At 51.2% G+C, this 16566-nt stretch overlaps 4 protein-coding genes across 4 annotated transcripts; 2 read left to right on the top strand and 2 right to left on the bottom strand.

The window, feature by feature from the left end:
- Positions 1-1267: 1267 nt before the first annotated feature.
- AA0111_g2465 (hypothetical protein) lies at positions 1268-2435 on the bottom strand (the record flags this gene model as incomplete). Its single annotated transcript, XM_028648239.1, has 2 exons — positions 1268-1374; positions 1451-2435. The coding sequence occupies 2 exons, from the start codon at positions 2433-2435 to the stop codon at positions 1268-1270; spliced, it is 1092 nt and encodes a 363-aa protein (XP_028510027.1).
- Positions 2436-5312: 2877 nt separating this feature from the next.
- On the top strand, positions 5313-6684 carry AA0111_g2464 (hypothetical protein; the record flags this gene model as incomplete). Its single annotated transcript, XM_028648238.1, has 3 exons — positions 5313-5387; positions 5441-5543; positions 5594-6684. 3 exons carry the CDS (start codon positions 5313-5315, stop codon positions 6682-6684), a joined length of 1269 nt encoding a protein of 422 aa, XP_028510026.1.
- A 1075-nt stretch (positions 6685-7759) lies between these two features.
- AA0111_g2463 (hypothetical protein) lies at positions 7760-9286 on the top strand (the record flags this gene model as incomplete). The annotated part of the gene is made up of 1 exon (XM_028648237.1): positions 7760-9286. The coding sequence occupies one exon, from the start codon at positions 7760-7762 to the stop codon at positions 9284-9286; it is 1527 nt and encodes a 508-aa protein (XP_028510021.1).
- Positions 9287-9442: 156 nt separating this feature from the next.
- AA0111_g2462 (E3 ubiquitin-protein ligase) lies at positions 9443-16134 on the bottom strand (the record flags this gene model as incomplete). Its single annotated transcript, XM_028648236.1, has 3 exons — positions 9443-9710; positions 9874-10121; positions 10186-16134. 3 exons carry the CDS (start codon positions 16132-16134, stop codon positions 9443-9445), a joined length of 6465 nt encoding a protein of 2154 aa, XP_028510020.1.
- Positions 16135-16566: the final 432 nt, after the last annotated feature.

The raw sequence follows: 16566 nt of genomic DNA, 5'->3' as shown, positions 1-16566 counted from the left end.
CTGACCCCAGTCCACCAGTATGACACCGTCTTGAACGCTCCAATACCGGATCGCCTTGCTCGACACTCCAAGTGTCCAGTGACGTCCAACACTCATTGTCACGTTGCATCGAGAACGCGGCGCGGCGAAGATTTGCGCCCACCCATATGCCAGATTGAGCCCGTAGCAGCCTCTGCGGTCCTCATCCCTCCAAACACCAGAGATGGGTGCTTCTTGTCCGACCGAAAAAACTGCAATGGATGGATCCTCGACCAAGAAGCGGTTGAATTGTAGTCGAAAAGTATCATGTCGAGAACCAAGATTCGAGTTCACAACCGTGTGAGGCAGATGACACATTGGACTTCCATATGATGTTGCCGTTCCTGATCCGCAAGCATTGGAGTTCCGTGACGGGGTCGACTCCGTGGTGCGTCGGCACATGTTGCAGAAATGATCTGAAAATTCGTGGTCGGCTCCATTAGAGCTGAAAGTCTTCAAGAGTGAATGGCAGAGCATGCTGAAACTGGATGTGAAGGTTCGCATAAGAGAGGCGATGTTGGCTTTGAAGATGGACAACACGCCATAAATCTCGATGCGGTGCAGATAATGCCATGCAGGTTTTGCTTCTTCCAGCGGGCGACCAAACTCACCTTAAAACACAACAATTACGATACCCTGTTTAGGTGCCACGCCCAGGTACGTGCCCGACTACTCTTCACCGTACCATGGTAACAGATCGCGTGGTCCTTCTCTTCGGTCGCCCTCCGCGGACTAAGGCAGGGCCTCTTGAGGCCGGCAAGTAAGGAAAAGCCGCATACATGTTTTCTTTTTGGAATATTCGGTCATACCAGAGCTAGCGTGGACACATCCTCTCCAAAGAAAACGAGCTTCAACACACCGTTATCTCGTAATTGATTACTATTCACGAGACCAAAAAAGCATTGGGGTTGTGTATGGACCGACAATGTACGTGCGCATAAGGATCGCACAGATTGTAACAATCGCTCGCAAACTCCCTTCAACAACGCATGATACCAAGAGTTCCCACGCCACTTCTCCGATCCCTCAATCTGCTTGGCAGGGTTAGCTGCCTTCTTGACCGCCATGTAAAACTTTACATTGCCATGCCCGATCCAGTCGAGTGCGGCCCTTTGACCATACCAATGCCATGTGTGCCTGCAGTACTCTTGTTGACCTTGGAGTCGGTTGTTGTTCTTTGTCAACAAGTTTGGGTGGGGTTTGTAGCTTCTCGCGAGTTGTCTGGCTGCCTCCCGTCATCTGGAGCTGTCTATCGCCGACCATTTGCAATTGGACGTCGTTGGTGGCGGAATGAGATGGACTTGACTTCCTGGACACCAGGGCTCTGCGCATCAGAGGCAAGTTGGGTTGCAATACCTGGAACACACACGAGGTTAGCATCATCATTCCTTACACTAGTTGAACCAGTCTGACGCGGCCGTGTTAGACTTACCATTCCATTCCTCGTTCGCTCTCTTATCTTCTTCGGCCATTTCTTCAATGCTCTGAATGCTTCTCATCTGGGGTTGTTGCCTCTTCTCCAGTTCAATCCTCGCAGCCATCTGCTCCATTATCGCTCTTTCGGCATCCAAACGTTGTATGCTGTCTTTGTTTCGCAGCAGAAGCCGCTCTGAGGCTGTCTTCCAGATGGCCTTCGAGCCTCCAGCGCGGTGCTGAAGAGGCTTGTCCCAGTTGTGCTTCCAATCTCGAATCGCCTCCTTCTCTTTTATAGCTATGGTGGCTATAGAATGGCCTGACGGTCGATAGTAAGTCCGGACATCGTTTGTCGGTTTGGGCTGGACAGGCACTGCGGCCGATTTTCCCAGCCCAGAAGGACAGTATGGCTTCTGGGCTTGATGTTTGCGAGCGTTTAAGGGTCGAATGGTCACGTCTACTGCAGAGTCATATCTGTCAGAGGGAGGTTGAGGCAATTCTCGTCTCAAAACCCGCTGTATCTCAAATGACTCTCGCCATGTCAGGACCGTGGGGGGACCCTGGAGCTGGAACCGCTCATTTGCCACATGGGTCTGTGGCTCGCTGAGAGCTTGCTTGGACACCTTTCCGGCAAACCTTGGTGTCTGAGTATCATATCGTCCTGCCACAAGCGAGCTTACGCTCGGGTTTACTATTCGAATCGTCTCGTCAACCGGATGGTCTCGCAGCGTATCTACTCTGAGTCTTCCTGGCGAAGGCAAAGCCCGTTTAGGGTGTGCATCCCATGTCCTGGAGCCCCTATTGATTTCGTTCTTCGGAGGTTGTTCTCTTCGACCGATGAGCGCGTGCTGGAAGTCAATATGGTGTACAGGTGATGGAAGCGTTTTCTCCATATCTACATAACTAGCAGATTTGTATTTGCGGTGCGGATGGTGGTTTCGCATACAGCCGCCGAGTTTCCTCGCCCAGCGACGAAGCCGAGATTCGCGCTTATTCACAGCCATGGTTGAGGTGAAGGCTGACAATACTGATTCGCAGGGTCGTCTTAGGTAAGGTGTTGGTTCGAAATTGTAGAACGTGGCCGCTTGTGAGAATATTCGTGGAAGATGCTCTCGAGGCCAAATAAACGGCTCAATCATCAACCAATGTTCTCATAGCAACGCTGTCCTGATCCGCTCTGCGAGAGGGGCCGATAATGATGTTTCTGCACTGCCTTGTCCAACTGGGTCTCTGGAGAACGCTGACGCCTGTTGCGACGAGCCGTGCGTTGGTTGCTCGGAACGGGGCAGCAGTACCATGTTCCTGGTCATCTAGCCAGCCAGATCCCCTCTCAACCACTCCAACACAATCAGTTGGTGTTTAGAAGCTATAGTCGAGTAAATAGACCAAGAATTGCTTGAGCTCTTATACATCGTCGCGTAATCGGATCGTCGTTGTGTTGATTAGTCTCGCATGAATCGATCCGGCAAGCGCATATCTATCAGTCCATCCAGGAATGCCCAAAAGCTCTTGACCACTTTCACCGTTTCCCAGACGATGCAGAAAACAAACAGGGCGACAGCCATGACGACCGTAATGACCACACCCACCACAACGAAGCCCAGCACATGCACAACAGATGAAAGGCCTGCTGCGATATGCGAAGTCTTTGCTTTCCTCCCCAGTCGAGCAAAATAGAATACCAAGAAATCATACCGGCGCTCTTGTAGATTTTTGGGCAGACACTCCATGCGTCTCTGCCATTCCACAGCAGTCATCGCAACCTCATCGCTTCCATTACCAATAGATACATAGATCTTTTGCTCTGCCCTCACAACCGCGCTGCACAGTTCCCCAAAGGCCAGCTTAGCGAGCAAAGCTTGGTCGCTGATACACTGTATGCGCAGCTTCCTCGCGTCGCCAAACAGTGAAGTGATGGTCCTCGTTGCGGCATCCAACGGGGAGTGTCCGAGGCTGCACCAAAAACAGCACCAAGAAAAGCGGACCTGTTCTTGATAGAAGCATTTCCGTAGTAGTACCTCATTAGCGCAGCTATAGAATTGACGGGAAATAGGGCGCGCATTGAACCAGAGCTCAGATGGGGATAAGCGGTTGCAAATGTCCAGGACGATTTCGCTGGGTAGACGATTGAACGAAGACGTCGGCGCTGTAGATCGGGTAAACCCCAGTTGCATCGCATCGTGTTCCGTCATCCGATTGTCGTTTCTAATGCGATTTGTGAACATGTTTGCGAAGCGCGTAGCAGGTGTTGGAGAGGAATCTAAAGACAACAGCCTTGCGGCATTAATACCTACCATCATATTCGGCTTCGAATGGAGATGTAAGTAGTTGCGTGAGCTTAGCTTACTGCAGCCTGTCTCTGCAGGTGGGAAGAAAGCCATTATATTGAGATCCTGTGTAAGCTGAGTATATTGTTGATAGGATGGTCCCGCTTATCTTACACCGATTGGTGATCCACAAATGAGTAAGGGGTCGTGAGGCTGAACGAGCTGAGAGTTCTGGCCAGCACTGTACCAACTGCAACATCGAATTGCTGCTAGATGCATTCATACCGTTATACTGATCGATCAATGGCGTACAAGCATATCTGAACTATATAGTAGAACGTAGAGTCCCTTGTGCAGGTATCTGGGTAGCGTTGATGCATGTCTTCTCATGGCGTCAGCAACAACTCGGTGTTGTAAGCTGTGGTACAGGTCTGCATGTGGGTGGGTGTGCCGACGCGGAGTAAGGGAACTGGTGGCGTCGGAAGCCGAGCTGGTTGTTAGACGTGGCTGTCCAGCTGAGGTGCTGGTACATAGAAGGCGCCGAAGCCTGTTGAAGCGCAGCCTCCAAAACTCCCGCTCTCTCTTCTGATATTATCCAGACATTGGCATTATGATGCTCGTACTACTTGCGACCTCAGCTGCGCATTCGGTCTCCATGAACCATGACCCGTAACTGATCATTTGTGTGTTCTCCGTTGGCGGTGGTTGTGGTGATACCATACCTTGGACAGCTAGGCGAGGCGCATGCCTACTTTAAGAAGGGCGACAGCTCCAGACCGACTAGCTTCTCCTTACTCAGCGCTGTTCAGGCACCTTCGCTCTGGTTCCTAATTTTTTTTGCTACCCTTCCTAGGTCGGGATCGCATAAGTCTTTGTTGATGGCTAATTTGACAAGACAGCTCTAGTCTTTCTTGTGTCGTGTTGTTTGAGTTTGTAGTCGCCGTCTCTGTTTTCCTGTGTTGAGTAATCCACCGAAGGAACATTGCTCCGATCAAGTACTGGTTTTCCCTAGCACGGACCTCGTCCGCCTGTCAAAGCCGTGCGGATTTCGCCTTCCATCAGTCACATGGCAGCCAGATTAAGTCGCAAGAAATCACACTCATCAGCCGTCGAGCCAGAAAAGAACATGCCGAAAAAGAACGTCGCGTCAGCGTACGGCCAATTCTCTCGAAATGTCCCGAGCTCGTCGAGTCTCGAGCTTTCCTTGAGTATCGGACCGAAACGTCGCCTACTTTTTAGTGGACCAAGGCGCCCTAGCAATTCGTTTCCTATACTTTGAAATTAGCCCAGGTCCTCCCGCCGAAAGTCGTCCGCGATCAGTAAGCCCTTTTGAACTTTATTCCGAAGGCCTGTATGTTATACCGCAGCTTTGAGTAGAGGGATGTATTTGTATATTAGTCTACAGGTGCTCGAAAGTAAAGAATAATATCACCTTCAACACCGACACCAACATCATAGGCATAACTACAAAAAAGTACAAGAACCAATATTGGAGTTACCAAGATACCCAGATCAAAGTCGAATCCAGAGATCACATCACTCAACACCAACATCAGACGAGAACTCAGATTTGTGCAACACGCCTTCTGGCAGTCTCCCATATACACATCCAAGATGCAGAATAGCCGCCAACTACGTGATCCGGTAACATTGCCATCCGGTCTGGTCTTCAAGAACCGGCTACTCAAGGTCAGTAACAACACACCAAGCGCAGTGCGATCATGTTTCTGACACTCTCACAGGCAGCGATGGCGGAGAACATGTCAAAGTCTCACGATCCAACAGACCCACTCCTGTCTGCCTACAAAGCGTGGGGAAAAGGAGGATGGGGTGGTATCATAACAGGTACGGATTTACCTCTACCAAATGACCGGTTTCAATACTCACTCTCAAAGGCAATGTGATGATCGATGAGCGCTGGCTTGGAAACGCCCTCGACGTCTCAATCAACCCCACTACTGATCCAAAAGTCATTGCTCAATGGCGCAGATACGCAGAGGCATGCCGTGTCGAAGGTGCCCCAGCTATCGTTCAACTAAATCACCCCGGCCGCCAAAGCCCTCTTGGAGCTGGTAGCAAAGGTCTTTTCGAGAAGAATATTGCACCCAGCCCTATTCCATTGAAGTTCGAGGACAACATCTGGGCACGTACTGCACAAAAGATCCTCTTCGGTACTCCGCGAGAGATGACAGTTGCAGAGATTGAAGATGTCGTAACGAAGCATGCCGAAGCAGCCAAGTTCCTGAGTGAGAACGGATTCGATGGCGTAGAACTACACGCCGCACATGGATATCTGCTGAGCATCTTCATGGCCCCAAACACCAACAAACGTACAGACGATTATGGCGGTTCGGCATTCAACCGCGTTCGTATCGTTCTCGACATTATCAAAGCAATCCGCGCTGTCGTTCCGTCTACTTTCACCGTCGGCATCAAGCTCAACTCTGCGGACGTTGCACAAAAGAGCGATATCGAAGAGCTCATGCAACAAATCGAACACCTCAGGGCCACCGGCATTGATTTCCTCGAGATTAGCGGTGGATCGTATGAGAACCCAAGGATGATGAAGGGTGACGAGCCTGCGCCGGGTGAGAAGCCAGTCTCAGAACGCACGGCAAAGCGTGAAGCCTTTTTCCTTGATTTCGCGAGGATAGTCAGGCAGAGGTTCCCGGATGTGGTCCTGATGGTCACAGGTGGTTTCCGCAGTTTGTCTGGTATGCACGCAGCGCTTGAGGAGAATGCCTGTGACTTGATCGGTGTGGCGCGACCGGCTGCTGTGGATGCGAACTGGGCAAACAAACTGTTGAAAGAGGAGGCCGCGGGTGGTGATGTAGTCCTGAGGCTGGACGCTGTGAAGCCGAGTTGGCTGGTCAGCAAGATTCCAATCAAAGCCATAGGGGCTGGAGCTGAGAGTGCTTTCTACACAGAACAGATTGGTCGCATCGGTAAAGGATTGCCAACACGGGCACCCCCTACGACGTCATGAGATCGCTTTGGAAACGTGGGTCGTTGTTTTTTTCTTTTGATAGACTTGTTGATCAGGCCAATCGCCTTTCGCATAGCGGAGTAAATTTCTTCTAAAGTTTGTTCATTGTCATTTGCAGTAATTTTATAGCATTGCACATAGCGTGCAAAAGTCTAAATGAACAAGTAATACGCAATAAGTGATCGCTGAAACTGGCACTTTTTGTATGTCAGGCACGGAAGAATGAAGGGTTTTGAGATAACACTACATATCTGGCTACCCACAGATTGCGTAAAAGCATAACGACACTAACGATCGCTGGCACGAGGACTTTCACAGCGGCTCATGGACAGCACCGAGTATGTACTGAATGGGTGGGGCGCAATCTCCTCTATTCATTGCAGATTCACAAAAAGAGCAGGTTTGTGGGTCTTATTGTGCCTTGTCATTCAGCACAAAGCTCCGCCAGTGAGCGTTGTCCCTTGGGCATTGGTTCCCAGTAATCACCGCTTTCGACGGGATTTCCGCGACTTGCCAGATACGGTATGTTGGTCTTCGTCGCTCGGCAGTGGTGGACACTGAGATTCCTAATCCTGCTGCCTTTAACGGGTTTCCAAACTCTTGCCCTATACGGCATATCGAGCTCAGCCACACTGGCACGCTCATCTAGTGCCAGTTCCCAGCAATGGGCCGCCTGCTACTGTGATCGATGATTCTTTTTTTTCTTACCGGAAGCGGAGTGTTGGGGGTTGAACCAATGAAGTATCCCCTCTCTGGCTTAGGATTTGGGTTGCCTTTGCACGTGCTGCAATCCACGGACCTCATTTCCTGCCCGATGCAGTAGGATGTTGAGCTCCACCAATGAGCATTCATCTTGTTGTTGTCAGTACTTTGAGGTTTTGTTGCTTTCGCACAACGTGCCACCGTTTTCGATGGATTTCGTAAATTGCCTAATGCGGTAAGCTGAGCTCAGACCACCACTAGGCCGCGGCGATCTCGAAAGATTTGGGACTTGGACGGTGGGCTGCATCATCGTGTGTTCGTGGTCATTTTCGTGTTGTCTGCGGCTTGCAACGGTTGTGCGGCCATTTCGTCCATGTCTATATGCTCTAATTCAGCCAGAGCATTGTCACGCTCTCGCCTTCCAGCAACTAAGACGCTCCTTCCGTTTCTTTACCAAACACCGACGATCCAGCAATGGCAGGCCGCCACGCGATCAATTGCTCGCCGCAACATCACCTCACCATCGCGCCCGTACGACACAGAAGACGTTCCCTTCGAAGATGAAAGTCTGCCCCCTGCTATCGACCAAGAACCTCCCCGGAAGACCACTATAACGAACACCGAGCGAGCCGCGTTCCAGAAGTTGTACAGAAAATTCAATACTGAAGGGCGTCAGCAGAAGGAGAAGGATCATGTCGTAGAACTTGATCAGATAGCAGACGAGTACTATGAAGATGATGAAGATAATTCCAAGCCGTCTCTGGACGAGGTCTTCGACCAAGTCTTGAAAGGCGAACCGCGCACGCGCGCATCGCGTACAGTCCTCCAAAGGTCCAAGACGAGGCCTCAGTCGGCAAAGGAAAACACCCCACACGCCGAGTTGGCCAAGGTGCGGGTTGGCAAGAGGAAAGGTACCAATGTGGATGCGGCAAAATTCAAGGAAATGCGCCTAGCCGAACGAGAACGTATTGATGCACTCATACGCAACGCCTCTACCGATCGCGCCCTCTGGCAAACCCTCGAGCGCGAAGTCTTCAACAAAGTGCGTGAGCTAGACCTCGATAACGCCAGCAACGGAGGCGCCAAAGGATCAGTCCCCAAACCGAAGGGTGGCCCCAAATCCGGCCCTCCCTCCACCGATGCGCGCATTCTCTTCCAGAACTATCCACATCATCTCATAACCGCCATCTCGACTCTTCGTACCGACTTCCCGTCTTCACCCTTACCCTTCTCCGTCCTACCCACGATCAAGAGACTAGGTCGCTCTTCCCACGCTCTCGGCGCTACAACAACGCTATACAAACATCTCATACGCGCAGCATGGATTCAGCAATCCTCTTACACCGCCATCAATACGCTGCTCACCGAAATGGATGACAATGCCATTGAATTCGATACAGATATTCTGGGGCTCCTAGATGCCATAATTAAGGAACACAATCAAGCAAGAAGAGCTGAACTAGGAAAAGAGATGTCGCTAGTATATGGCATGGAAATGTTTGTTAATGGTCTACAGAAGCTCGCTACGTGGAGAGATATTATTGCGCAGAGACTAGGTATCAAGGGCGCAGAGAAGAGAACGAACAGTACGCTTGCTAGAAGGATGCTTCCACCAGAGAAGAGAGCTTGGAGGGACACCGAGTCGCAGGGGGGAGCTGCGGTTACACAAAGGTCCGGAACCCACTCGGAACAGATCACGTTGGAAGACATACCACTCGTCGAAGAAGTGAATTCGGAAGCGGGTGGTACTTCCGCAGCAACAGCTTCTGCAGAAAATGGCGAGGGTACTATATCTTTGGAACAAAGAGATTCAGCGAGTGAAGACAATGACGAGCATTCACACATAGGCGATGAGCATACCGAACACGATCATAACAAACGTGCGAAAGTCTTATTGTAACACCATCATGTATAAAATAGTGTGTAACGTACAAAAGATCTCGTCAATTCTTCAAGTGTCGGTTTCCATAACGCCCACTAGCTACTCATACAATCATGAAAAGGACAAACTCCCACCCACGTAAAGTGTGATTCGGCTTCTCGCAAGAATCCAAATCTACAAACTCTCCCATCCTCCATTATTCACGTCACCCTCCAGCCTCCTAGCAATGAGACTTTGCACACCGCCCTCAAGCCAGACTTTCCTTAGCAGCGCATCGTACCGCTTCTGGTTCAGGAAGAGTTGGTGATGGCGGCGTAACGCTGGGTCGACCTCACCATGCTTATCGAGGTAAGGAGCGACATGCCAGGTACCGTGGTCAAGGTTGAGGAAGAGAATCATGCATTTGCGGATATGTATAAAGAGGCCAATCTGCCCGCCGCATCTGTGGAAACTGTCAGTATGGAGTCCTACATAACATAGGAGAATAGCCATGGCTGAGCGTGATGCCATTCGTTGACTTTTACAGCTTCACGCGCTATGCGTGTAGACACTGAGAACCCGCACAATGGGCTGTCTTCTGGTGGAGATGGGATAAAATGACGTACTTAGCTAGGTGTTGATTGCATCCTCCACGATTCTTGTTGGTCATGCAGCATACGGCTTGACTACACATGATCTCACCGCAGAAGAGACAGAGCGCAGGGTCGGTCAATTCCTTGCCTGTTGTCGGGCAGCGGCGACGTATTGCCTCATCAGTAAGGGTATCATAGTTCTTTGGTAGGCCGACAAGTTCAAAGATTGCTGGATGCGACAGTGATACGGTCGGTTTGAGTGGATTATTGCCTGCTTGTGCCTAGAAATTGGTGCATATAGTCAGTGTTTGCCCCATATACAGTTCGTGCACAAATTCTGCTTACCCAGAGGAGATGTCGGATCCAGCCTCCGACGATAGAGCGTGTTGTGTTGCCTGCCGATGTAGGCGCTGCGAAGGATGCGAAGATTTCGGAGAGTGATGGTAGCCGAAGGATCGAAGAAAGGCGCACGAGTTCAGGTTCGTCAGCGCGTTCGGCGGCAACATGTGGAAGGTCGACACCGTATCGCACGTGCATGAGGATAGCGGCTTTGCGGACGAATGGTAGAGCGTACGTCGAGACCATAGTATGTATGAAGTAAAGGAAGTTGGGGTCCTTGAAACGATCTGGAATGGGCAGGTTGTTGATGTCAAATGAGGCGGGAGAGTCGCCCTGGCTAGTGACGTTGGAGATCACACAGACGAAGCAGAGCAAATTACTCATCTGTTCTTCAGACATGCCCGTAGCGGCTACATCTGTGTTGATGAACTGTTCCGGATGGGGAAAGAGGAGTTCTCGATCCGACATATCCTCAGCCGACTGGTTCTTCACACCGAGCGCGAAGACGAAGACTACCCGTACGATCTCAGCAAGGTAACAGAGTCGCATGATGTGATGGATGTCGAGATTGGTGGCTGGCACAACCCCAACAGCGCATTCTGAGAGGAAGATGAACGGGTCTTGGCACAGTAGTGGTGCGATGCCTTTCAGATCGAAGCTCAACACTTCTGGATCAGAGATACCTGGATGTCCAACTAATAGCTGGCGGAACTGACGGCGCTGGGTCTCTGAAAACTCATCCATAGTCTTATTTGGGCCCTGGCCTCGCAAGCTTCCGATGGCAATGTACGAAGAGACAGTCTCAGAAAACACGCGGAGATGGGTCACGGCTTGTGGAGAGATCTTATCGATCAGAGTACCACGCACCGACTCAGATTGCACACCTCGCTGCGCGATCTCGGCGGCAGTAATAGAATAACCAAGAGCCTGAGCAAGCGCATCTGTATGTGTGAAATCGTTCGTCATGGCGGGTGTATGCGCATACGCAAACGAGGAGAGAACGTTGTTGACCTTCAAGGTCTCTCTCAACCTATGGTATATCTTGATCAGTTCTCCCATTGGAACATCTTGCGTCAAAGCTGGGCTGTTCTGAGAGGACCCTAATCCAGCTTCGGCGATCTCCGGAGGCTGTACACCTAAGAACGCCGGGACCTGGAACCGAGGTGCGAGCTGCCCTGGTTGGGATAGAGCAAGGCCAGTTGAAGGTAGCGATGGCTTGAGCAGATCGGGCAAGCGACTAGATATAGGCTGGATAAAATCTCGTTCCGCATATTCATAAAGCATCTTCTGATCATGAGATATGTCCGCAGGGGCCTTTAGACCTTTTTCAAGACTCTTGTGGGTCGCAACTAATTGCGATTCAAGCCACTCCTCGAAAGGTTGTTTTGTTTCAAGAACACCAGTGCTAGAGACCTTCTTTGCTTTCCAAATGATCGGCAAGAAGATGTTCCCAAGAGCTTTGCAGAGTGGACACATGAATTCCTTCAACTCAGGCCGCTCAGGGTGATTTCGCGCAATTTGACTGACGTGGCGTCTCTGGGTAGCATTCAGGTAAACCTCAAAGCATGCAAAATGCATAATGTGCCCGCATCCAGTAGTGACCGGACCAGGCGTCACAGAAAGAGGAGGGAATCCTTTTCCCAGTTCTTGACGTTCACTGGTGACGCGCTCGCCTGATGCGGTGACCTTCTCCACGGTGCGACGGTTCCTTCCAGCCACGCCGAAGGGTCGCATATCTTCAGCTGACCGATCAAGACTGCTCGGCGTTTGTACGACTTCGTCCACCCACTCCTCATCGTGCAGAGGAGTTTGCCGCATGATCCTGCTTTCGGAAATGTATCCGAACGAACCATATAGCCTTTGTTCGTTGCAATCTTCCTGACACAAAATACACGTGCCCGAGGGATATTTGAGTGTCTTTTCCTGTTCAACCAGTCCACCCGTCTCGTCTTCTAGATCGCTGAAGTCATCTTCGCCCCAGTCAAACTCCTGGTTAGCCAGGAACTTTCCTTGTTGTTCTTTGAAGGCTGCCATAACCTTTGCCTGTCGATCAAGTGCCTGCTTCTTCTTGAGCTCCTTGTGCTCTTTATCTTGCGGTGCAGGTGAGGCAGTATCCATCCTATCAGCCGGCATGTTGATTGCTGCCGCTGCGATAATGAAGGAGTCTTGTTGGCGTTGCTTGAGCCTATGAAGGATCAGACTTATTTTCGGTTCACATGATTTGAAAGCTTCGGCATCTTGTAAGGTCTTCAAGATCGATAGAACAGTCGGATGGCCTGATATGCCTATGTTTGCGTTTCTAGTCAAGACTGAAGTGACAAAAGAATCAGGTGTCTTTTCGGACCATCCATGCTCCCCTGTTTTGTCCTCAAGAATAGCCACGAGGAGAAGTTGTAGGACAAATTGGATGTAGGTTTCGACACGGGTGGCTGGAATGCCTGGTGTCGCTGCTGTTGCTCTCAAACCATAGCCAAGCAAGTAGTATATCACTTGAGTAAAGAGCGGCGTTCGGGTGAATGCCGACAAATCTTGGAACAGGCCTGAAGGGATTTGGCGGAGCTTCGGCTCGTAGACGATGTCGCTAGCTTGCTTTCCGGTTCTCTTGGCAATGTAGGTCTTGTATATGTTCTCTGCTTCCTCCCTTTGGTTGCGATTGTATTGATGAAGATAAGGATCTACAAGATCAATGTACTGTTCCTTCAATTCAAACGTCCCGCTGTCGGACAAGCCCTCCGGAGCACGGAATTTGGTCATCTCGGACAAGACAGCAGGGAACTCGTCCATGTTTTGAATTCGGTCTGACAGGCGTGCAGTCATGTCAGAGAAAGAAAGTGGCTTGAAGCACAGCACATGAGCGATGTCTTTGCGCATTGATGCCAGTTGAGATTCGTCGTTATCCTCCGCGGGGATCAATGACGTGCGCTCACTGAGAATGATGATCAGTAAGTGCACAAAGTCTTCAACCACATCAATAGCCTGACTATCTTCGAATCCATGTTGGCTAGCTTCGTATTTGCCAGTCATCCAGCCGTTCAATCCGAATCGGTCAATCATTGATGCCAGGAAGATTGACGGATCGCATAACACGAGAGCGGACTGTAAGAGGAAGATGTCTCGCTGGTGCGAAACGTCTCTTTGTGATACACTGCGATACTGTGTCATCTGATGTCGTAGAGTGATGCCGTTTCGGACCCAAATGCCTGCACGCATCTGAGCTAGCCATGAGCAGACCCGGAGCGGAAAGTCGAACAATGCCAGTAAATAATCTTCGGGTTGATGCACAGGAATGGATAGAGCAAGGTCCATTTGTAGTTCATTGGGAGAAAACAAGAGTAACCGCTTGATATCCTCTCGATCCATGCTTCGTGCTCGATCGATAAGCCAGGACAGAGTATAATGGAGGGCGTGATGGAAGCTCATTGGCTGTGCCGCAACAACATAATCGACAATCTTGTAGGACGGACCAAAAAAGGTAGAACTTTCGGCGTCGAATTCAAAGACGGGTGATGTCTTGAACTTGGTCTCTTCTTTGAGCTCGGTCTGGTCAAAACGTCTGCGTTCAGCGCCTAGAGAATTAATGATGGCTACCCTGGCGGCTGCACGTATAGCGCGTTGGATGTTTGTTGGATCCTCGTCGCGCCTCCAGGCGAAGGACTCTGCAAAGTGTCTACACAGCTTGTTGATTTCTCGGGTAATTAGAGAAGCACTAATCCAGGCCTCGGATTCAAATTCGAGATGCTCGCCTACTTGACGAACGTTTGGACAGATACCTTGATGGAGCTTTACAAGGTCTAGAAACTGTAGCAGATAACGTGGCTCTTCGCGAATCCTCTCTTGAACAAACTCGGAGCCCAGTAGGTACTTCATATCGAGGAAGAAGTGATACATTCGACGATTAGTCACAGCTCCTTGCTCGAAAGCTAGTGTCGCTTTGGGGTCGACATTTGAAGGATAGCCCACCTGGCGGGTGGTCAAGAAGGTGTAGAGAATAGCCATAAGGTTCGTCAGAAAATTGCCACGTTCAACAACCTCGGAGGTAATCGATGGAGTGGTCAACATCTGCAGAGAAAGATTGATGATGGAGTGATCAGGCTCACGATCGGCAATGAGGTAGAGTTGTGCCAGAGCAGTGTAGACGCCAGCAAACCGTAGACCCAAGAGGCGCTTGAACTCAGGAATCGTGACCACGGTACTGATGAAGACGTCGCGTATACCGATACGCAGCTGCTTCCACATACGCAAATCATACAATATCAGGTGATCGAGCCTCAAACGTTGCCAGAGATCTTCATGAGGTGGGGTTCCAGGCTTCTTACCGTAGCTCTCAGGCTTCTCTAACCAGTATCTGGCTGGCCGTGCTGGCCGTAATGGTAATGACCGAGTGTGAGGTGTCTCGGGCACTGGTAGCATTGGCTCGACATGACTGAGAGACGGCGCGCCAACCATAGGCTCACTATCTGACTCGGCTGGTGTAACACTTTGTTCGAGCTGACCTCGTTGTAGATGTTGAGGTGCTGGCGGCGGCGGTGGAGGAGGAGCAGGGTAGCCTGCCATGGTCGCTTCAGACACTTCGAGCGCCTCATCTGCGCTTTCGTACGCTCCCATTTCAACATCACCATCGTTGTCTTGAGCACCAACCTCATCGATATCCATATCATCTTGGGTTTCGGCTGCAGGTCCGCCCTCGTCATCGTCGTCGTCATCCGAGGCAGTGGTGTCATCGTTGGTATCGGTGGTACGCTGTCGCTGGACCCGTATAATACGAGCTCGTCGCTGTAATAGCATGCCGTTGAAGAAGCCGTCCATCTCAGCTTCCTTGTCCTCCATCTCGTGATCGTCAAGACCGTTCTTGCCAATGCCTTGATTTGACGCCTCACTACCAACACGCCATGGCTTTAGGAGTTCCTCACAAACGGTACGGCGGAGTATCTGGTTGTCCTCTCCAACGCTGCAGCCTGCAATATCCTGTATCCACTCAATCAGGACACCGCCCATCTGTTCTCGGAAAGTGTCCCTCGCGGATCGGATGGTCACAGTGAGCTTGATCTCCTCGATGATCTTGGCCATGCGAAGGAGGTCGTTCAAGTCCGTCCGATAGACAATAGCACTGCGCCCCACGTCGTTGATCTCGTAGGCCTTTGCTAGGCCAAAGGCGAGCTTTTGTTTGCACGCGCGAGCGACCTGGTCCCGGACGTCGTTGACCGTATGCTTCTCATCGTTCCACAGTACGAGACAAAACTCATCGCACTCCTCTGACTCGTCTCCCGCCTCGTACCATCGGGAGGTAAGGCGCGAGTTGCGCTCGTCCTGGCGGATGGACTCTTCGGTCTTGAGCAGGCGCAATTGTTCCGGTGAGCAGGAAAAGACGTCGATGAGGTAGTCGAGTGTTCGTGCGATAGTGGTGCGGATGGTTTCTACGAGTTCGTCGGGCAGCATGGAACCTTGCCTTGCCTTGCCTGCCGCCTTGGACTCGCGCTCAGGGTCTATTGAGTGTATGTTGCAGTGCACTGGTCGTATCCAGGCCTCGTCGTCTCCACAGTCGCAGCAGCCAGAGTTTCCTGGCGACACACTGACAAAGACCTGATGTCCCTCGTGATCAGATGCATCGAAGCAGCGGGCGCATAGCACGCAAGTGTCGTCTGCGCTGCAAGTTTTACACCGATATGTAGCCTCGCCATTCTTGAATATGTGTCCACAAGGCTTTCCTCTTGCCGCTGCCGTATACTCTGCACCCTCTACTGCACCCTGGGCGTCGCGCAGGCTCCATGGCTTCTCTTCGTCCGTCGGGAGTCCATTAGGGAAGAAGTAGGATAAGAAGTCGTCGCGGCCAGCGAGGGATCGGAAGAGGATTTCGCGCAGCTCTCGGTCAGCAGCCAGCTCGAATCGGTAGTTGTGTCGTCGTGGTAGTTCGCGCAGCTGTCGACATAGTTCCTGCTCGTGCAAGGACATGTACATTGTGCAGCTTTCGCGGCGGGATGGTGGGGGTGGAAGACGGCAAGCGGGGTGGTAAACAAGGGTGATTTGAAGGGCAGGATTGTTTGTTGGTAGCGGTTGCGTGGACCAGCCACCAGGGTGAGAGTCGTGTGCTTGTACGGAGCCTGGAGTTGCGTGGTAATGGAGAGAAGCAGATTCGCGCTATGTCATACCTCGTGAAGTAGCGCGGACCCCCGAGGCAGGCATGCGCGACGCCACCAAGCAGCCACGGTCGAGGTTAACTATTACTTTCGCGCAGGAACTCGTTGGCATACGTCGCCTGACATATTTACGGAGCCATCAATGGGACTAAATGTAACAAAGTCTGTCATGTGCTTGCGGATTTGCCTCGATACCTCATTCTCTATACCCAATGTCCTCCGCCCAAGTGGGCTATGAGCGGCATATGCCTTG

The sequence above is a fragment of the Alternaria arborescens genome (genome assembly GCF_004154835.1).
Source record: "Alternaria arborescens strain FERA 675 chromosome Unknown contig_4, whole genome shotgun sequence".
Taxonomy (NCBI): domain Eukaryota; kingdom Fungi; phylum Ascomycota; class Dothideomycetes; order Pleosporales; family Pleosporaceae; genus Alternaria; species Alternaria arborescens.
This window is presented reverse-complemented; position numbering and strand designations above follow the sequence as displayed.